A 17,882-nucleotide genomic window follows, 5' to 3' on the forward strand; every position below is an offset into this window, starting at 1 on the left:
TGGATAGTGATGGTGATGACCCTTAAAAGAACCTGGAGGAGGAGGACGATGATGATGATGATGATGATGATGATGATGATGATGATGATGATGATGATCTGCCAGTTAGGCTTGAATTTTATTTAATCTGATTGTAGCTCAAATTAAAAAAAGGAAATTTGTGATATAATAATTTTCAGTGTTTCCAATAAGAATAAAATGACCCCCTTCCCCTCTCCCTCCCCATGGTCTGTATTTTCCTGAGTATGATTTCCATGTAGCTGAGGTGCTCTGGCCACGTTTTACCCATCAGCCAGTTCTCTATGAAGATTAATAATGCGTGTCAGACAGGTCGTGATCGCATCATCAGCGTCGCTATGAACATTCGCAGGTCAGTTATCCGACTGAGCAGCTTTAATGGGATTCTATCCAACCTGTTAAACAAAGCAAAACAAGTTCCCATATCATTTCAGGAGAAAGAGTGAAATATAAACGACCGACTAGCTATCACTCACACACACACACACACACACACTCACACACACACACACACACACACACACACACACACACACACACACACACACACTCTATCACACACACACACACACACACACACACACACACACACACACACACACACACACACACACACACACAGTCTATCCAAAAGTATTGGGTGCTTTTTATCCAAACCGTTACCACAAAGCTGCAGACACACTTGTCTCTGGGTGTAGCAGCAAAACATTTCTCCTTTAACTAGACAACACAAACCTGATTAAACAAACAAACAAACAAACAAACAAACAAACAAACAAACAAAATAAATCTGTCAGTCTGTGTTCTGTCTGTGTGCCTTCAAACCTATTTGTATATGTCTGTATTTGTCTCTTTAAGTCTTTCTCTCTCTCTCTTTCTGTCTGCCTCTCTCTCTCTCCTTTTCTCCCCTCTTTCTGTCTGCCTCTCTCTCTCTCTCTCTTTCTGTCTGCCTCTCTCTCTCTCTCTCTCTCTCTCTCTCTCTCTCTTTCTGTCTGCCTCTCTCTCTCTCTCTCTTTCTCCCCTCTTTCTGTCTGCCTCTATTTATCTCTCTCGACCTCCCTTTTTCCCTATCCCACTTTTTATGCCTCTATTCTTCTTTTTCTGTCAGTCCCTCTCTCTCTTTCTCCCTCTTTCTTTTTATAACTCTATCTCTATTTTCCAATAAGATTCAAAACTAAAAGTTTGCTTTATTGCTATGACAAATATGGACATCGCCATATCGTATCGCCGAAGCAAAGAAAATACAGACACATAAATCACAGCCGGAAATAATAAACTTCAACTATAACAGCAATAAAATAAAGACTACAGAGTTAAAAAAAATTAATAGTAAATAAATAAAAAGCAAAGTAAATGTGTGTGTGTGTGTGTGTGTGTGTGTGTGTGCGTGTGTTGCACACACTATACACTCCATATGTTTCTTATATTGATTCATTTATATAATAGAATCCTCACCCAATCAGCGAAGAGCATAGAAACTTGAGCGAACCAATCATATGTACGGAGTTAAACCCCGCCCACTTCCGCTTCTTACTGGCGGGAGCTGCAAACCAGGAAGCGACTGCACTGCCTGACGGGATAAACAAACAAACAAAAGAGTTTCTGCTCGTTTTCTTTATTATTATTATTGTAATACAACATGAATCCTGATCCTGCAGCAGAATTAGATAAAGGAAAGTGGAGTAAAACCCGAGAGGCCATGGCTCATTTCCGGAACTTGCTTTTGTGCTCTAAATGGTAAGTTTTTTCAGATAGCAACGCTATCGTGGGCTTGGGCTCTGTCCCAATTCTCTTCATGTTCACTCCAGAAGTGCACAGAATAGGGTATGACGTAATGGCTGCTAGAGCGTATATAGGGCGCTTAATAGTGGAATGGTGATGTATTTGGGATTTGGCCCTGATCAAACTGTTTTTAAAGAAAATAAATGTTATTTATGTGACAAGAATTTTCAAAAAAAAATTTGCTTCTAATTGGATCTTATGCATATAAGTTACATATAATAATAAATAATTATTCTTGACGTAGCAGATGTTTTAGATCAACCTGGTGTATGTATAAATGTGTGTTTATTTTATTTATTATAATTTTGACATTTTCCTAGATCTAGATGATACAGAGCAAAACATTTGACATTAAAGCTTCATTTAGAAGCTGTATAAATCCTGTAAATAATAAATATTTTACTTCCTGTTTACTTTATTTATCAAAATATGTTTTTGGATTTGCATGTTCGCTCTAAAATATGTTTTTTCGTGATTCTGATAGCTCGAACATCCTGAGTGAGCCGGTGTGTCTGGGAGTCTGTGAGCATCTCCTGTGCAGGTGGGTTCATCAGCGAAAAAGAAACATCTCTCTTCTTCAGATGGAGAAGTCTGTCTCTCTGTAGATTCGCTGGATGATCGTTAGAATCGACTCAGGACTGTATTACAACCGATTCCATTCCTACTATCTTGCACCTCAAATTACAGCATGTTGGCTCTGACCTTCCACCATGGTACAACCAGCTGTACACCATGTTCTATCATGTTGCATCCTCCTACCATGTTACATCCTCCTACCATTTTACATCCCCCTACCATGGTGCAAGCAGCCATACACCATGGTACAACCTCCTACTATAATACAACCAGCTGTACACCATGTTACAACCAGCTGTACACCATGTTACATTCTCCTACCATGTTACAAATAGCTGTACACAATGTTACAATCTCTTACCATGTTACAAATAGCTGTACACCATGTTACAATATCTTACCATGTTACAACCAGCTGTACACCATGTTACAACCTCCTACCATGGTACAACTAACCATACCACCATGTTATAACCTCCTACTATAATACAACCAGCCATACATTGTTACAACCAGCTGTACACTATGTTAAAACCTCCTATAATGTTACAACGAGCTGTACACCATGTTAAAACCTCCTACCATATTATAACCAGCCGTACACCATGTTACAACGAGCTGTACACGATGTTACAATATTATATCATGTTACAACCTCCTACCATATTACACCCAGCCATACACCATGTTACAACCAGCCATACACCATGTTACACCCAGCCATACACCATGTTACCACCTCCTACCATAATACAACCAGCTGTACACCATGTTACAACCTTCTACCATGGTACAACCAGCCATACACCCTGTAACAACCAGCTGTACACAATGTTACAACATCCTACCATGTTACAAACATCTGTACACCATGTTACAACCTCTTACCATAATACAACCATTTGTACATTGTGTTACAACTAGCCATACACCATGTTAAAACCAGCTTTGCACCATGTTACAACCTCCTACCATGTTACAAACAGCCATACACCATGTTACAATCAGTGTTTATCAGTTAGGTTTGTGTGTGTGTGTGTGTGTTGTTCCAGGTCGTGTGCAGGTCCTCGTGTGGGAGACGGCTGCAGTGTGTGTCTCAGTCCCTCCTGGGTGAAAGACATCCACATTAACAGACAGATCAGTAACATCACACAGCTCTTCCTACAGCTGGAGGCAGTGCTCTGTCCAGCTGAGTGCTCAGGTAAAACTTCACCACACACACACACACACACACCCTGCATTTCACATCCAGCATGTCACGCTCCTCCCCCAACGCGTCACGCTCCTCCCCCAACGCGTCACGCTCCTCCCCCACCGTGTCACGCTCCTCCTCTTCGTGTTGCACAGAACCTCGCCAACTTTCAAACAGTTTCTTTGCAACTTGACCTCCTTCATCTCTGACTGCCTGCACGTTCCTGCTGAATATTCACTGCTCCACAATTAAACAGGGGGAAAAAATCTATGCAAATATCTGGCAGAAATTCACCTCAGCTAATGACTATCATCACACGACGCACGTGATCTTTGATAATTTGAGATTTCGAGGAGATTAAATTATTATAACGATTTTGATGTGCTTTTTTTTTCTCACTTTAACTTCTAGTCCCTATTTAGAAGTTCCACAGGATTTTGTGGAGTTATCATGCTCAATCACAGTTAGTTAGTGTTTATTACACATTATAATTATATAAATCATCTAGGGACAAACATACACTGTATCACCAAAGGTTTGTGGACACCTGCCCATAAGATTGCTATGTTCTTCTATTTTAACTTCCCATTCCACATTTATTCCCCATGAACGGTTATATTAACCTCCACTCTCTTCTGGGAAGAAGTTCCACTGGATTTTGTGGAAACTTTGTACTCATTCAGAGACAAAGTAAAGTCAGGTACTGGAGGAGGTGAGGAGGTCTGGGGTGCAGTCATCACATTCATCCCAATGGTGTTAATTAGTTCTATAGCAGGAGATCTTTTACATCTTCCAACGCATGTAACGCATATCTTCATGGAGCTGTCATGCTACCAAATGCATCCAATAACATCTCAAGGTTTCTTCCTCATTCATCTGAGGAAGTTTTTTCAGAATTCTGAAATTCTGTAAAGCTGCTTTGAGATTCATTGGGAAAAGCGCATGTTTGTGGAAGAAGTTTGTGGAAGAACCGCATATACGTAGGTGGAAAAGGCGGGTGTGCCAATACTTTTGGACAAACCATGTCCTGTGTTTGATATTTTTGATTTTTTTTTCTGGCTCATCCCAATCCAAAATGGCCGACGTGGTCAGATGGAGGACATGAAGTGTTTGGATGTGATTTGCTTCATCATCATTGATTGTTTGGCTGTTTTGCATTTCAGCGCCTCCTCCCGATCCTTCAGCTCCCTCTGCGGAACCCTGCGTCCCCTCTAAGAAGAAGAACTTCAAGATTTGGTTCAGCCCAAAGAGCCGTAAAGTGCGCTGCCGCGTGGACACCCCGGAAGACTCGAACCCGTCTGTCCCAAAACGCTCCGACTCCAGCGCACTATCCATCTTCAACTTCACCTCCTCCTCGCAGGACTCGGGCTCCTCCACACCTCCCAGAACGAGAAGTGGCTCTGAGCAGAAGAAAAAGAAGACAAAAGGACGTAAGAAACGCAAGAACGTCGTTAGGAAATTCAGGTTTCAGAGCAAGGCGAAGAAGATGAGGCTGGAGGCCGTGAACCAGCAGTGGGGGTTTGGGAAAGATGATGCTCTTGAGATGGAGGACGGGAATGATTTGGAGAACCAGAGTGAGGTAAGGAGCGGTAAAAGAGTGTCCTTTCAATGTCCAAGCAGCAGCACTGAACAGGACGAGGAGGTTCCTCAGGCTGAGAACCAAGTTCTCAATCTGACAATGTCAACGAGGAGTATCTTGAAGGACGGGACGGAAATGACACCCGAGATCCAACGTTCTCCTCCGAAAAGATCCAACCCACATGCAGGAAGCTTGCAGAGCACTCCAAAGCGCCCCAGATTATCTCCAGGCCAGAGCATGAGAAAGAAGAGGAGATCGGCTTTATCTCCATGTTTATCTTCAGACACACATCTAGGCGTTTCTGAAAGATCTCCAAAGGAAAGTCCAGGAAGGACTCCTGCCACTGGGAGGAGCCAGACAAGCCCCGCCCACATGAAGAGGAACCATAAAGGAGAGACCCCCCTGCATCTTGCCGCCATTAAGGTCCAGGCTTCAAATTTTTCTAAATTCTTTGAGTAAATTTAAGGATAATTTGGGATCGGGAGAAATCTGGGAATCTCTGAAATGATGAATGATGGTGTGATGTGCAGGGGGACGTGGAGATGACGAGAGAACTCCTGCAGCAGGGAGCCGACCCCAACCTAAAGGACCATGCTGGCTGGACACCACTGGTCTGTACCATCTCTCTCACCGTCAATTACTCAATCACTCATCCACTCACTCACTCACTCACTCCTCACTCACTCACTCGCTCACTCACTCACTCACTCACATCCACTTACTCACACACTCACACACTCTCCCACACACTCACAGTTGTCATGGCTTGCTCATCAGGGATAAATGCACACCATCCACCTTGACTGATGATTTTTGTAAAGCTGCTTTGAGACAATGTCTGTTGTGAAAAGCGGTATAGAAATAAACTTGACTTGACTCACTCACTCATTCATTCACTTACACATCCACTCACTCACTCCCACATTCACTCATTCTCACATTCATGCACTTTCTCACTCATACACTCTCCCACATTCACTCACTCACTTACATGCCCTCACTCACTCACACACTCACACACCTCCCACATCCACTCACTCACTCACACACACTCACACACACACACTCTCCCACATCCACTCACTCACTCACACACTCTCCCACATTCACTCACTCACTTACATGCCCTCACTCACTCACACACTCACACACTCTCCACATCCACTCACTCACTCACTTACTCACTCACATCCACTCACTTATACACTCACTCACTCACACACTCTCCCACATCCACTCACTCACTTACATGCCCTCACTCACTCACACACCTCCCACATCCACTCACACACTCACTCACTCACTCACTCACTTACTCACTCACATCCACTCACACACACACTCTCACACATCCACTCACTCACTCACTCACTCACTCACTCCTCACTCACTCACTTACTCACTCACATCCACTCACTTACACACTCACACACACACTTTCCCACATCCACTCACTCACTCACTTACTCACCACATCCACTCACTTACTCACTCACACACACACACACCTCCCACATTCACTCACTCACTCACATTTACTCACTCTCTCTCACATTTACTCACTCACTCACTCACACACTCACACACACACTCTCCCACATCCATTCACTCACTCACTCACATTTACTCACTCTCACATCCACTCACTCACGCACTCACACACTCACTCACCACTCACACTCATCATTTACCTACTCAATTATTTTACCCACTCACTCTCTCATTTTCTCACTTTCACACTCACTCACTCATTCACACTCACTCACTAAATCACTCATTCCCACACTCACTCACTCACTCACTCACTCACTTACTCACTCATTCACTCACACACTCACACACATTTACTCAATCACACATTCATCCACTCACTCACACATCCACTCTCTCACTCACTCTTCCACATTCACTCACTCACTCTCCCACATTCACTCACACACTCAATTACTCACTCACTCCCACATTCACTCACATTCACTCCCACATTCACTCACACACACTCAATTACTCACTCACTCCCACATTCACTCACATTCACTCACATCCACTCACTCACTCACTCACTCCCACATTCACTCGCATTCACTCACTCACATTCACTCCCACATTCACTTATTCACTCTCTTCCTCACTCTCTCCCACATTCACTCACTCACTCACTCTCTCCCACATTCACTCACTCACTCACTCACTCTCCCACATTCACTCACATTTACTCCCACATTCATTTACTCTCTCCCACATTCACTCACTCACTCACTCTCTCCCACATTCACTCACTCACTCACTCTCTCCCACATTCACTCACTCACTCACTCTCCCACATTCACTCACTCACTCTCTCCCACATTCACTCACATTCACTCCCACATTCACTCACTCACTCTCTCCCACATTCACTCACTCACTCTCTCCCACATTCACTCACATTCACTCCCACATTCACTCCCACATTCACTTACTCTCTCCCACATTCACTCACATTCACTCCCACATTCACTTACATTCACTCCCACATTCACTCACTCACTCTCACATTCACTTACTCACACATGAATTCACTTACTCACACACATTAATTCACTTACTCACTCACCCACTCACTCTCAAATTTTCTCACTTTTACACTCATTCACTCACTCGGTCACTCGCTTGAACTTAAGTTACTAATCTGTCACAGATGTTTGTAACTAGTTCCGTTCTCATGTTTTTAAGGCAAGCAGCTCCGCCTCAGTCACTCGATATCGATACGTGGTGACGTCGTGTATTATTCACGCACATTCACGTGTTTAATAAATATTAGTCTATGTGCACTTTACATACTACAACACACTGACGTCGCCCTTCTGCTTTGCATGTCTGTCCTTGTTATGAAAGATGTCACCATAACATTGTGTTCAAGTAAATGGATACTCTGAGGAACACGCCACACACACACACACACACACACACACACACACACACTTAATTTTGCAGTCTCTCATCTGCTGTAAACAAGACTACTCACTGATACGGTCTAATGGGCAGAAAGAAAATCATGAACTGCCTCCCCTAGAGAGAGAGACACACACACACACACACACACACACACACACACACACACAGACTCCTTCCTTTTAGTTTATTTTGTGAGATGGTCTCATGTAGCAGCACGCTTTTTATGTCATATTTGATACTGTATCTAGGGTTGCCAGGTTTTAAAAAACTATGCAAATATAAAATGTGACTATTTGGGACATTAGGGAAAAAAGAGAGGTATCATTTTTTGCTTTTATTACGGCATCAAGTCTTTGCGGGCAAGTCTCTGTTAACTCATCTAGACTTTTGCAATTTTATCACACTTCTTTGCAAAAAAAAAAGTTACTTCAAATTGCGAGGGGGGTCTCTGGTGTATGACTTTTTTTTAAACTTATTCCATAGGTTTATGTTAAAATGTAAAATTCCTCTTCATTTTAAGCTTTTTGACAGAATACAGAAGCGTTTGTGGCAGAATATCTTTTGGAGCTGTTCATTTTTCCATCTATCGTGAAAAGTGCCCCTGGTCTAGCTGAAGAGAAGCAGCCTCAAAGCATAATACTACCCCCACCATGCTTCACTGTCGGGAGACGTAAAGGTGCTTTATATCTGTCACGTGTAATTTACAGCACAGTGACATTTTTTTTCTTCACATATACTATTGATATTAGGAGCACAGAGGGTTAGAGTCCCTGCTCAAGCACTCATAAGTGGCAGCTTGGCAGTACAGGGAGTGAACCCCAGAGCCTTATATACAGTATGCCAAACATGACTTGTGCAGAATACAGGAGATGGTAGTCACATGTAAGGCAAGACTAGTACTAGTGCCAACTTTTTCTCCTCATCTTCTCATCAACTTTGGAAGGTCCTCCTGATCTACATTTTCTCCACTTATTGATGATGACAGTGTTTCATGGTACATTCAGTGCCTTTGATATTCCTTTCTACACCTCTCCTTATTGGTACCCAGGGTTGCAAAATCTCTGGAATTTCCCAGACTGCAAATGTACATGATTGTATATGATTAAGAATTTCAAATTATTTCTCATAAATTCCCATAAATTCTTATAAATGTCTGGTAAATTTCCAACTTGTCCGAAATGAAGTTCCCCCTAGAATGTTTTTGGCAAGTTTCTGTAAATTTATACAAACAATAATAAATGGCTGCATCCATCACAGGCACGCCGTGTGCATTGTCCGGTTCCCGGCTCCTCCCACTCCCAAGCTCCTCCCCAAAGTCCCTCTTCCAGTCTTCACTTCCTCAAGCATGGGGCAGCGGGAGTCCTGCACCAGTGGACATCTTTCAACACATCTCATTATTATAGGTGCACCAGGAACTCTGTGAACTCTGAATAGGCTCAGCAAGACATCCAAGACAGAAACGTTTTTAACACGTTTCTGTGTTGCCCAGATTTCTGCAGTGCAGTAAAGCAGTTTATCAGTAAACCAAGACAACATCTACAAAGACAAAGGAACATCTGGCTTATACTGTGTGGGGCCAAAAGTATTGGGACACCCCACTTTTCCACCCATATGTGGTTCTTCCCTGAACTGTTCCCACAAAGGACGTCTTTGGATACAGGAAATTTCTCCCTCACGTGAACTAGGAGACCCAAACTTGTTCCAGCATGACAATGCCCCTGTGCACAGAAAACAGCTTCATGAAGATCTGTTTACATGGGTTGGAGTGGAAGATCTCCTGCTATAGAGCTCCATCGTACTGAACATGGATGAACCCCCAGGCCTCCTCACCTCACCTACATCAGCACCTGAGTCTCCTAACACCCTTGTGGCTGAACGAGCACAGATTTCATGAAGACGTATATGATTGATACAGAGACGGCTATGACGTAATGAACATGTAAACAAAGATCCTTTTGCTCTCTCATAGTTACGCTGCGGTAAAGCGTCTCTGCGTTATCCGCAATTCCACACATTATTAGGTTTAAATTTGCATCTGCCTCAGAAACGACTTTACTCCCTGGCTTCTGATTGAACTCGCCCTCGGCTCAGCCGACTGTCTACTGCTCATCGTTATTTATTTGTTTATTTATTTATTCATTGCCTTGTGTTTGAAGCTGGAACAAACAGTGTCGCTCTGGTATTATAATCTGGATCTCGGGCCCCCGGGGGAGAGGCGTTTGGTGTTAATGATGCGTTTAATTTGAGTTTAATAGCAAATAGCTCACACACACACACACACACACACACACACACACACACACATTTTTCAAATATGGCCGCTATTATTATTATATTATTTTATTGTGTGTGTGTGTGTGTGTGTGTGTGTGTGTGTGTGTGTGTGTAAAAATGCAGTCCAGTTTTAAGTGTATTGTGTGTGTTTGTGCACGAGCATTTGCACAAGTGTGTAAGCACGTGTATGAGTATAAAAGAGACAAATAGAAAAAAATATGAAAAAATATGAGAGCAAGAAAGGAATATTGTTTTTGCTTGTGTGTGTGTTTATGTAAAATAATCCTCAAAATATCTGTATATATGCTTTTTAGTATCTATAGATGTGTGTGTGTGTGTGTGTGTGTGTGTGTTTTGATTTTGGTCTCATTGGAGTATATTCTGCCCTCTTTCCCACAGCACGAGGCATGTAATCTAGGTCATGTGGGTGTGGTGGAGGTGCTGCTCCAGCAGGGGGCACTGATTAACACACCAGGCTATGAGAACGACTCTCCTCTCCACGACGCCGTGAGGAACGGCCACGTCGCAGTCACCAAACTGCTGCTGGAGCACGGAGCCTCCACCACTGTCCTGTAAGAGCGCACACACACACACACACACACACACACACACACACACACACACACACACACACACAAACTGAGAGCCGTCCCCTTCACCCTGTCACTGGTCTCATTTGTAAAGGATAAACAGATCAGTAAAACAAGTGTTATATTATTATTCTGATATATATGATATGTAAAGTGGCTCCAGAAAGAGGGTGGGGTTTGCCTGAGCTAATTTGCATATATGTACAGCATGTAGAATTGATCTTTCTTTCTTGTTTCTCCTTCTCCATCTCTCTCTCTTTCTCTCTGTCTTTCTCTTTCCCTCTCTCCATCTCTGTGTTTGTGCTTCTGTCTGTGTGTCTGCCTCTGTCTCAGCGTGTCTGTTTTGGCATCTGTCTCTGTGTCTGCGCGTCTCTCTCCCTGTCTGCGCATCTCTCTCTGTGTCTGTTTTGGCAACTGTCTCTGTGTCTGCGTCTCTCTCTGTGTCTGTTTTGGCATCTGTCTCTGTGTCTGCATGTCTCTCTCCCTCTCTGCGTCTCTCTCTGTGTCTATTTTGGCATCTGTCTCTGTCTGCGTGTTTCTCTCCCTCTGTCTGCGCGTCTCTCTCTCTGCGCGTCTCTCTCTCTCTGTCTGCGCGTCTCTCTCTCTTTGTCTGTGTGTCTCTCTCTCTGTCTGCGCATCTTTCTCTGTGTCTGCACGTCTCTCTGCTTGTTTGTTTGCCCGCCTGTCTCCGTGTCTGCACTTCTGTGTCTGCGCATCTGTCCGTGTGTCTGCATGTATGTCTGGACATCTGCCTTTTTGTCTGCGCATCTGCTATTATCACTGTAGATCACCAGAGGGTCTATATGATACTTTTTTTATGCTGATGATTCTGATGATGCCAAGCTTGTTGTTCATTAGAACGGGTATTAAATTCTTCTTCTTCTGCTGCTGCTTCTTCTTCTTATTATTATTATGAAAGTTCAGCTCATCCCCTCATCCACTGTGGCCACGTTATCATTTTATCTGGACACGTTTATACGGCTCTCGTCTCATTGACGCGCTTTTTTCACGTCGCTTGTTCCCATGTGGTCGGAAAAGGCGGGAATCCCAGTGGCTCATGAATCCAAATGAAATATTTTACGGACCAGTGGACCTGTTAATTGTCCCCCAGGTGTTATCTGCACACTGACGCTTAATCTGAGCAAACGGCATTCTGTCTGTTTACTTCCTCAACTCCGCTGAGGTTGCTGCTCAGATTAAACCTCCCGTTAGGGAACCGCGGCGATGCTCACGGACCTGCACGTTCCGCAAATTATCCTCTAGCAAACATCGCCGCATACTGATGTGTGTTGTGGAATGTTTTTTAAAACACAGCGCTCAAGATCGAGTCGTTGTTGCTACATCTCAGCGATTGAAGGTTTTCCAGCTATTTATCAAACTTTTTACTTCGAATTCAACATCCGAAGAAATTTGTCAATTTATCGATTCCCAATCAATGTCACCAGAATTCAAAAACCAGGTGTGCAAATACAAGTATAATCCAATAGCATGTAGAACTGCCTTTTACTATAATTACGTCTTGATTCGATCTCCAAAACATTCCATTTTATTTGTAAAGTGTCTTTAACAATGGACGTTGTCCCAAAACGGCTTGACTGAAATAATTCGATTCTAGAATTTGAATTTATAAGTTTAGTTCCTGTAAGTCTGTCTTTAATGATTAAGGCAGTGGCAGCTATGGTAAGGAAAACCCCCCTGAGACTTCATGAGAAAGAAACCTTGAGAGGAACCAGACACCACAGTTAATTACAGTCCAAAACCATCCTCAAATTTCTTGAGTTGGTCAGCAACTTCATTTTTATGCTGTTCAGGTGGAACTATCTGTCTGTCTGTTTAGCTATCTATCTACTTTCCTTTCCTTAATTCTTTCCTTTATTCTATCCAAACTTCTACATTTTCCTCCCTCCAAAATTTATTTATTCCTGATTTCCTTCCAAATGTTTTATCCATCATCCATCCATCCATCCATCATCCATCCATCATCCATCCATCCAATCTTTCTTTCAAACATCCATCCATCAATCCATCCATCCAATCTTTCTTTCAAACATCCATCCATCAATCCATCCATCCTCCAATCTTTCTTTCAAACATCCATCCATCCATCCATCCATCCATCCATCCATCCATCCATCCATCCATCCAATATTTCTTTCAAACATCCATCCATCCATCATCCAATCTTTCTTTCAAACATCCAACCATCCATCCACCCATCCATCCATCCATCTATCCATGCAATCTTTCTTTCAAACATCCATCCATCCATCCATCCATCCATCCATCCATCCATCATCCAATCTTTCTTCCATCCATCCATCCATCCATCCATCCATCCATCCATCCATCCATCCATCCATCCATCCAATCTTTCTTTCAAACATCCATCCACCCATCCAATCTTTCTTTCAAACATCCATCCACCCATCACTCCAATCTTTCTTTCAAACATCCATCCACCCATCACTCCAATCTTTCTTTCAAACATCCATTCACCCATCGCTCCAATCTTTCTTTCAAACATCCATCCACCCATAACTTCAATCTTTCTTTCAAACATCCATCCACCCACCACTCCAATCTTTCTTTCAAACATCCATCCACCCATCACTCCAATCTTTCTTTCAAACATCCATCCACCCATCACTCCAATCTTTCTTTCAAACATCCTTTGAAATTTATTTCCTTCCTTAATTCCATTTAAACTTCTTACCAGACTTAAACCTAAAGCCCTAAATGGTGTTACAGGAATATATTTGGTCTTCGAGCTGTGGATTACGCTGCGACCCCAGAAATACGAGAGGTCCTTAGTTTGTTCCCTGAAGCTCCTCATCCAGGAACCACAGTGCTGAGCTCTCCAACCAACCTGTTAAAGGTACAGACCACACACACACACATTCTCTTACTCCCACTTTCTTTTCTCTAACACCCAAATCAGGCCATGTGTCATATACACAACTGTACAGTGTAGGACATGCAGAGAAAGACATTTAACAACTATTCCATGACTGGAGATGGGGAACAAGGGAAGTGCTGATTTATGTACTGAAAGAATTGGTAGGTCTTTTAGATGATTTTCTTGTAGCCTGATAGATGGTGAGAGCAGTCGAGCAGTGGTGTGAGGTGGTTAACGATGGAGGAACGACTGACAAGGACAAAGCCAGTGCCATTAAGATATGAAAAGTTGAAAGATGTGGAAGATCTCCTGCTATAGATCTCTAACTATGAACACCTTGATGAATGTAAACACTGACTTGTGGCTGAATGAATCTTTACAAATCTCCACAAAATCTACTGGAACACCTTCCCAGAACAGTGGAGCTTATTATAACAGTAAATGGGAACTAAATGTAGAATGTGATGTTCAAAAAGACAATGGTAGTCAGGTGTCCACAAACATGTCAATATAGTGTATTTTCACATGTTGTAGTCTCCAGCTGGGATGAAGAAGGGAATCCAGGTCATTCTGATTGGGAGTAAACTGACAGAAGCTCAGCAGAACCAGCTCAGGAGGGCAGCTCGAGATTTGGGAGGAAAACGAGTTGAGACTTTCTCCAGTGCAGGTAAACACGAACACGTAGGTACAATGTGTTGGAATGAATCATAAAATAATACATTAAAAATGATTATTATTATGGAGCTGCTGTGGTGTAATGACCCAAATACATTGTATGATTTCTGGCCGTCCCAGACGAATGCCCGGGTATACAATTTTAGGTGGTCCCAGACAAACTGCCCGGTATGCAATGTAAGATTTTGGGCCGTCCCAGACGAATGGCCAGTATACAATGTACGATTTTGGGCTTTCCCAGACGAATGCCCGTTATACAATTTTGGGGCGTCCCAGACGAATGCTCGGTATACAATGTACGATTTTGGGCCGTCCCAGACGAATGCTTTGTATACAATGTTACGATTTTGGGCCGTCCAAGACGAATGCTTGGTATACAATGTATGATTTTGGGCTGTCCCAGACGGATGCTTGGTATACATTGTACGATTTTGGGCCGTCCCATACGAATGCCCGGTATACAATGTACGATTTTGGGCTGTCCCAGACGAATGCCCGGTATACAATTTTGGGTGGTCACAGACGAATGCCCGGAATGCAATGTACGATTTTGGGCTGTCGCAAACGAATGCTCAGTATACAATGTATGATTTTGGGTCGTCCCAGACGAATGCTTGGTATACATTGTACGATTTTGAGCCATCCCAGACGAATGCCCAGTATACAATGTACGATTTTGGGCTGTCCCAGACGAATGCTCGATATAGGTAGTCCCCAAGTCATGGTCTGACTTTAGATTTTTGATCTAAGGATGATGATCAAAATTGTAAAAATATGTCTGAGTTAAAGCGAGTAATTCTTTTTCTGTGTTTTTGGTGTCCCAAAGCCCAGTTTTAGCTTTGGTCTATTTCCTCTTTATCGGCATCGCCAGACACCAAAACAGAGCGAGAGACTGATTAGTCTCATCAGCTACAGGTGCGCTTCTTACCGCCGTGCGCTTCTTACCGCTCGTTTTGTCCGATTTTGTCCACTGGAGAGCCGGCGCTCATCCCGTGCCTGCTGCCACATTACAGTAGTGTGAATTGCTTTGTTATGCTAAATTAAGAAAAAAACGCTCCATAAGTAGTTTTTCCCTTTTCTTTCCATTTAAGTGTGTACACCATCCACTTCAAGCATAACGAGCATAATTACAATCGTTCCCCTCGTTCATTTCGCTCTCCTTCCGCCGTTCCTCTCAGGACATGAAACCTACTCGCGCGACTTCACGACAGCGGCAAAAAAACTAAAACGATGGAAGTCGTTCGGTGATGTCAAACGAGCACAAAAAAGCTGTGAATTAAAAGGAGGTGTGCTCTTTTTGTTCCTCCGTTTTGTTTATTTTCAGATGCATTAAAAAAGTATATATATATATTCTCTTTGTAATTTTGCACATCGGTGCTTTTTAATAAGGAGCGAGCGGAAAGTCTTTGTTAGTCAGGAAGCAGGAAGAAGGAGAACGTGTTTGAGTTGTAATGAACAGCTGCCACGTTACTTGCTTGTGATATGCAAATGAGCTTCTAAATTTCCAGTTTGGAAATAATATCGCTTACCGTGGAAACTACACGTCCGCCCTGGGGGGGGGAGGAGGGGGAGGAGAAAGACTTTAGAAAGCCTTATTGTGGACATAAAGGCGTCACATGACTTGTCACCTGACTCATACCCAGGTTAAAGCAGATGCCTTCAACTTCTCACGAGCATTCACAATCAACTCTGATGTCAATTCTGACTTTCCAACTGAGAGACAAATCTATCTGTCTGTTTATCTGTATATCTATCTGTCTCTCTCCATCTCTCTCTTTCTCTGTCTCTTTCTCTCTCTCTCTCTGTCTGTCTCTCTCTCAATCTATTTGTCCTTTCATCTCGTTCTCTCTATCTAGCTACCTTCCATCCATCTCTTTATTTGTCTTTGTCTGTCTGTCTATCTATCTGCCCTCCATCTCTTTCTCTAGATAGATAGATAGATAGATAGATAGATAGATAGATAGATAGATAGATAGATAGATAGATACAGTAGATAGGTGGAGGACAGATGGATGGACAGACAGTCTGTCCGTCTGACTATTCATTTCTCTCTCTCTCTCTCTCTCTCTCTCTCTCTCTCTCTCTCTCAGCTCAACAGTTAAGATGCTGAGTTACTGATTGGAAGGTTGGGGGTTAAGCCCTGTTATCACCAAGCTGCCACTTTTGGGCCCTTGGGCAAGGCCCTTAACCCTCTGTGCTCCAGGGTGCTGTATCATGGCTGACCCTGCACTCTGACACCAGTTTCTAAGCAAGTTGTGACAAATAAAGCCTATTCTATTCCCTCTGTTTTTGTCTGTCTCTTAATCTATTTGTCCTTTTATCTCCTCTTTATCTAGGTATCTGTCCATCTATACATCTCTTTATTTCTCTCTGTCTGTCTGTCTCTGTCCAACCCTCTGCCCTCTACATATCTGTGTGTAGAGAAGTGTGTGTTAGCGGTTGGGACACAGGGTGCAGGTGGAGTGTGTGTGTGTGTGTGTGTGTGTGTGTGTGAGTGTAGAGGAGTGTGTGTTAGCGGTTGGGACATGGGGTGTGGGTGGAGTGTGTGTGTGTGTGTGTGTGTGTGTGTGTGTGTGTGTGTGTGTGTGTGTAGAGGAGTGTGTTAGCGGTTGGGACACGTGTGTGTGTGAGGGTAGAGGAGTGAGTGTTAGCGTTTGGGACACGGGGTGGGAGGAGTGTGTGTGTGTGTGTGTGTAGAGGAGTGTGTTAGCGTTTGGGACACGGGGTATGTGTATGTGTGTAGAGGAGTGTGTGTTAGCAGTTGGGACACGGTGTGTGTGTGTGTGGAGGAGTGTGTTAGCGGTTGGGACATGGTGTGTGTGTGTGTATGTGTAGAGGTGTGTGTTAGCAGTTGGGACACGGTGTGTGTGTGTGTGTGTAGAGGAGTGTGTATTAGCGGTTGGGACACGTGTGTGTGTGTGTGTGTGTGTAGAGGAGTGTGTTAGCGGTTGGGACACGTGTGTGTGTGTGTGTGTGTGTGTGTGTGTGTGTGTGTGTGTGTGTGTGTGTGTGTGTGTTAGCGGTTGGGACATGGGGTGTGGGTGGAGTGTGTGTGTGTGTGTGTGTGTGTGTGTGTGTGTGTGTGTGTGTGTGTGTGTAGAGGAGTGTGTTAGCGGTTGGGACACGTGTGTGTGTGAGGGTAGAGGAGTGAGTGTTAGCGTTTGGGACACGGGGTGCGGAGGAGTGTGTGTGTGTGTGTGTGTAGAGGAGTGTGTGTTAGCGTTTGGGACACGGGGTATGTGTATGTGTGTAGAGGGTGTGTGTTAGCAGTTGGGACACGTGTGTGTGTGTGTGGAGGAGTGTGTGTTAGCGGTTGGGACATGGTGTGTGTGTGTGTGTGTGTGTAGAGGTGTGTGTTAGCAG

The 17,882-nt window shown here is 43.5% G+C and overlaps 1 protein-coding gene across 2 annotated transcripts in view; it reads left to right on the forward strand.

Moving 5' to 3' along the window:
- The first annotated feature begins 1,539 nt into the window (after positions 1-1,539).
- The window catches only part of bard1 (BRCA1 associated RING domain 1), a 29,978-nt gene continuing 13,635 nt past the window's right edge, over positions 1,540-17,882 (forward strand). For both annotated transcript variants that reach the window (XM_046845772.1, XM_046845773.1), the window contains exons 1-8: positions 1,540-1,755; positions 2,285-2,341; positions 3,429-3,577; positions 4,732-5,570; positions 5,678-5,758; positions 10,758-10,930; positions 13,697-13,823; positions 14,379-14,511. In XM_046845772.1, the coding sequence (XP_046701728.1) occupies positions 1,658-1,755; positions 2,285-2,341; positions 3,429-3,577; positions 4,732-5,570; positions 5,678-5,758; positions 10,758-10,930; positions 13,697-13,823; positions 14,379-14,511 (1,657 nt within the window). In that variant the 5' untranslated portion in view covers positions 1,540-1,657. The remainder of the gene's footprint in view (positions 1,756-2,284; positions 2,342-3,428; positions 3,578-4,731; positions 5,571-5,677; positions 5,759-10,757; positions 10,931-13,696; positions 13,824-14,378; positions 14,512-17,882) is intronic.

This window comes from Silurus meridionalis, chromosome 3 (assembly GCF_014805685.1).
Source record: "Silurus meridionalis isolate SWU-2019-XX chromosome 3, ASM1480568v1, whole genome shotgun sequence".
NCBI lineage: Eukaryota > Metazoa > Chordata > Actinopteri > Siluriformes > Siluridae > Silurus > Silurus meridionalis.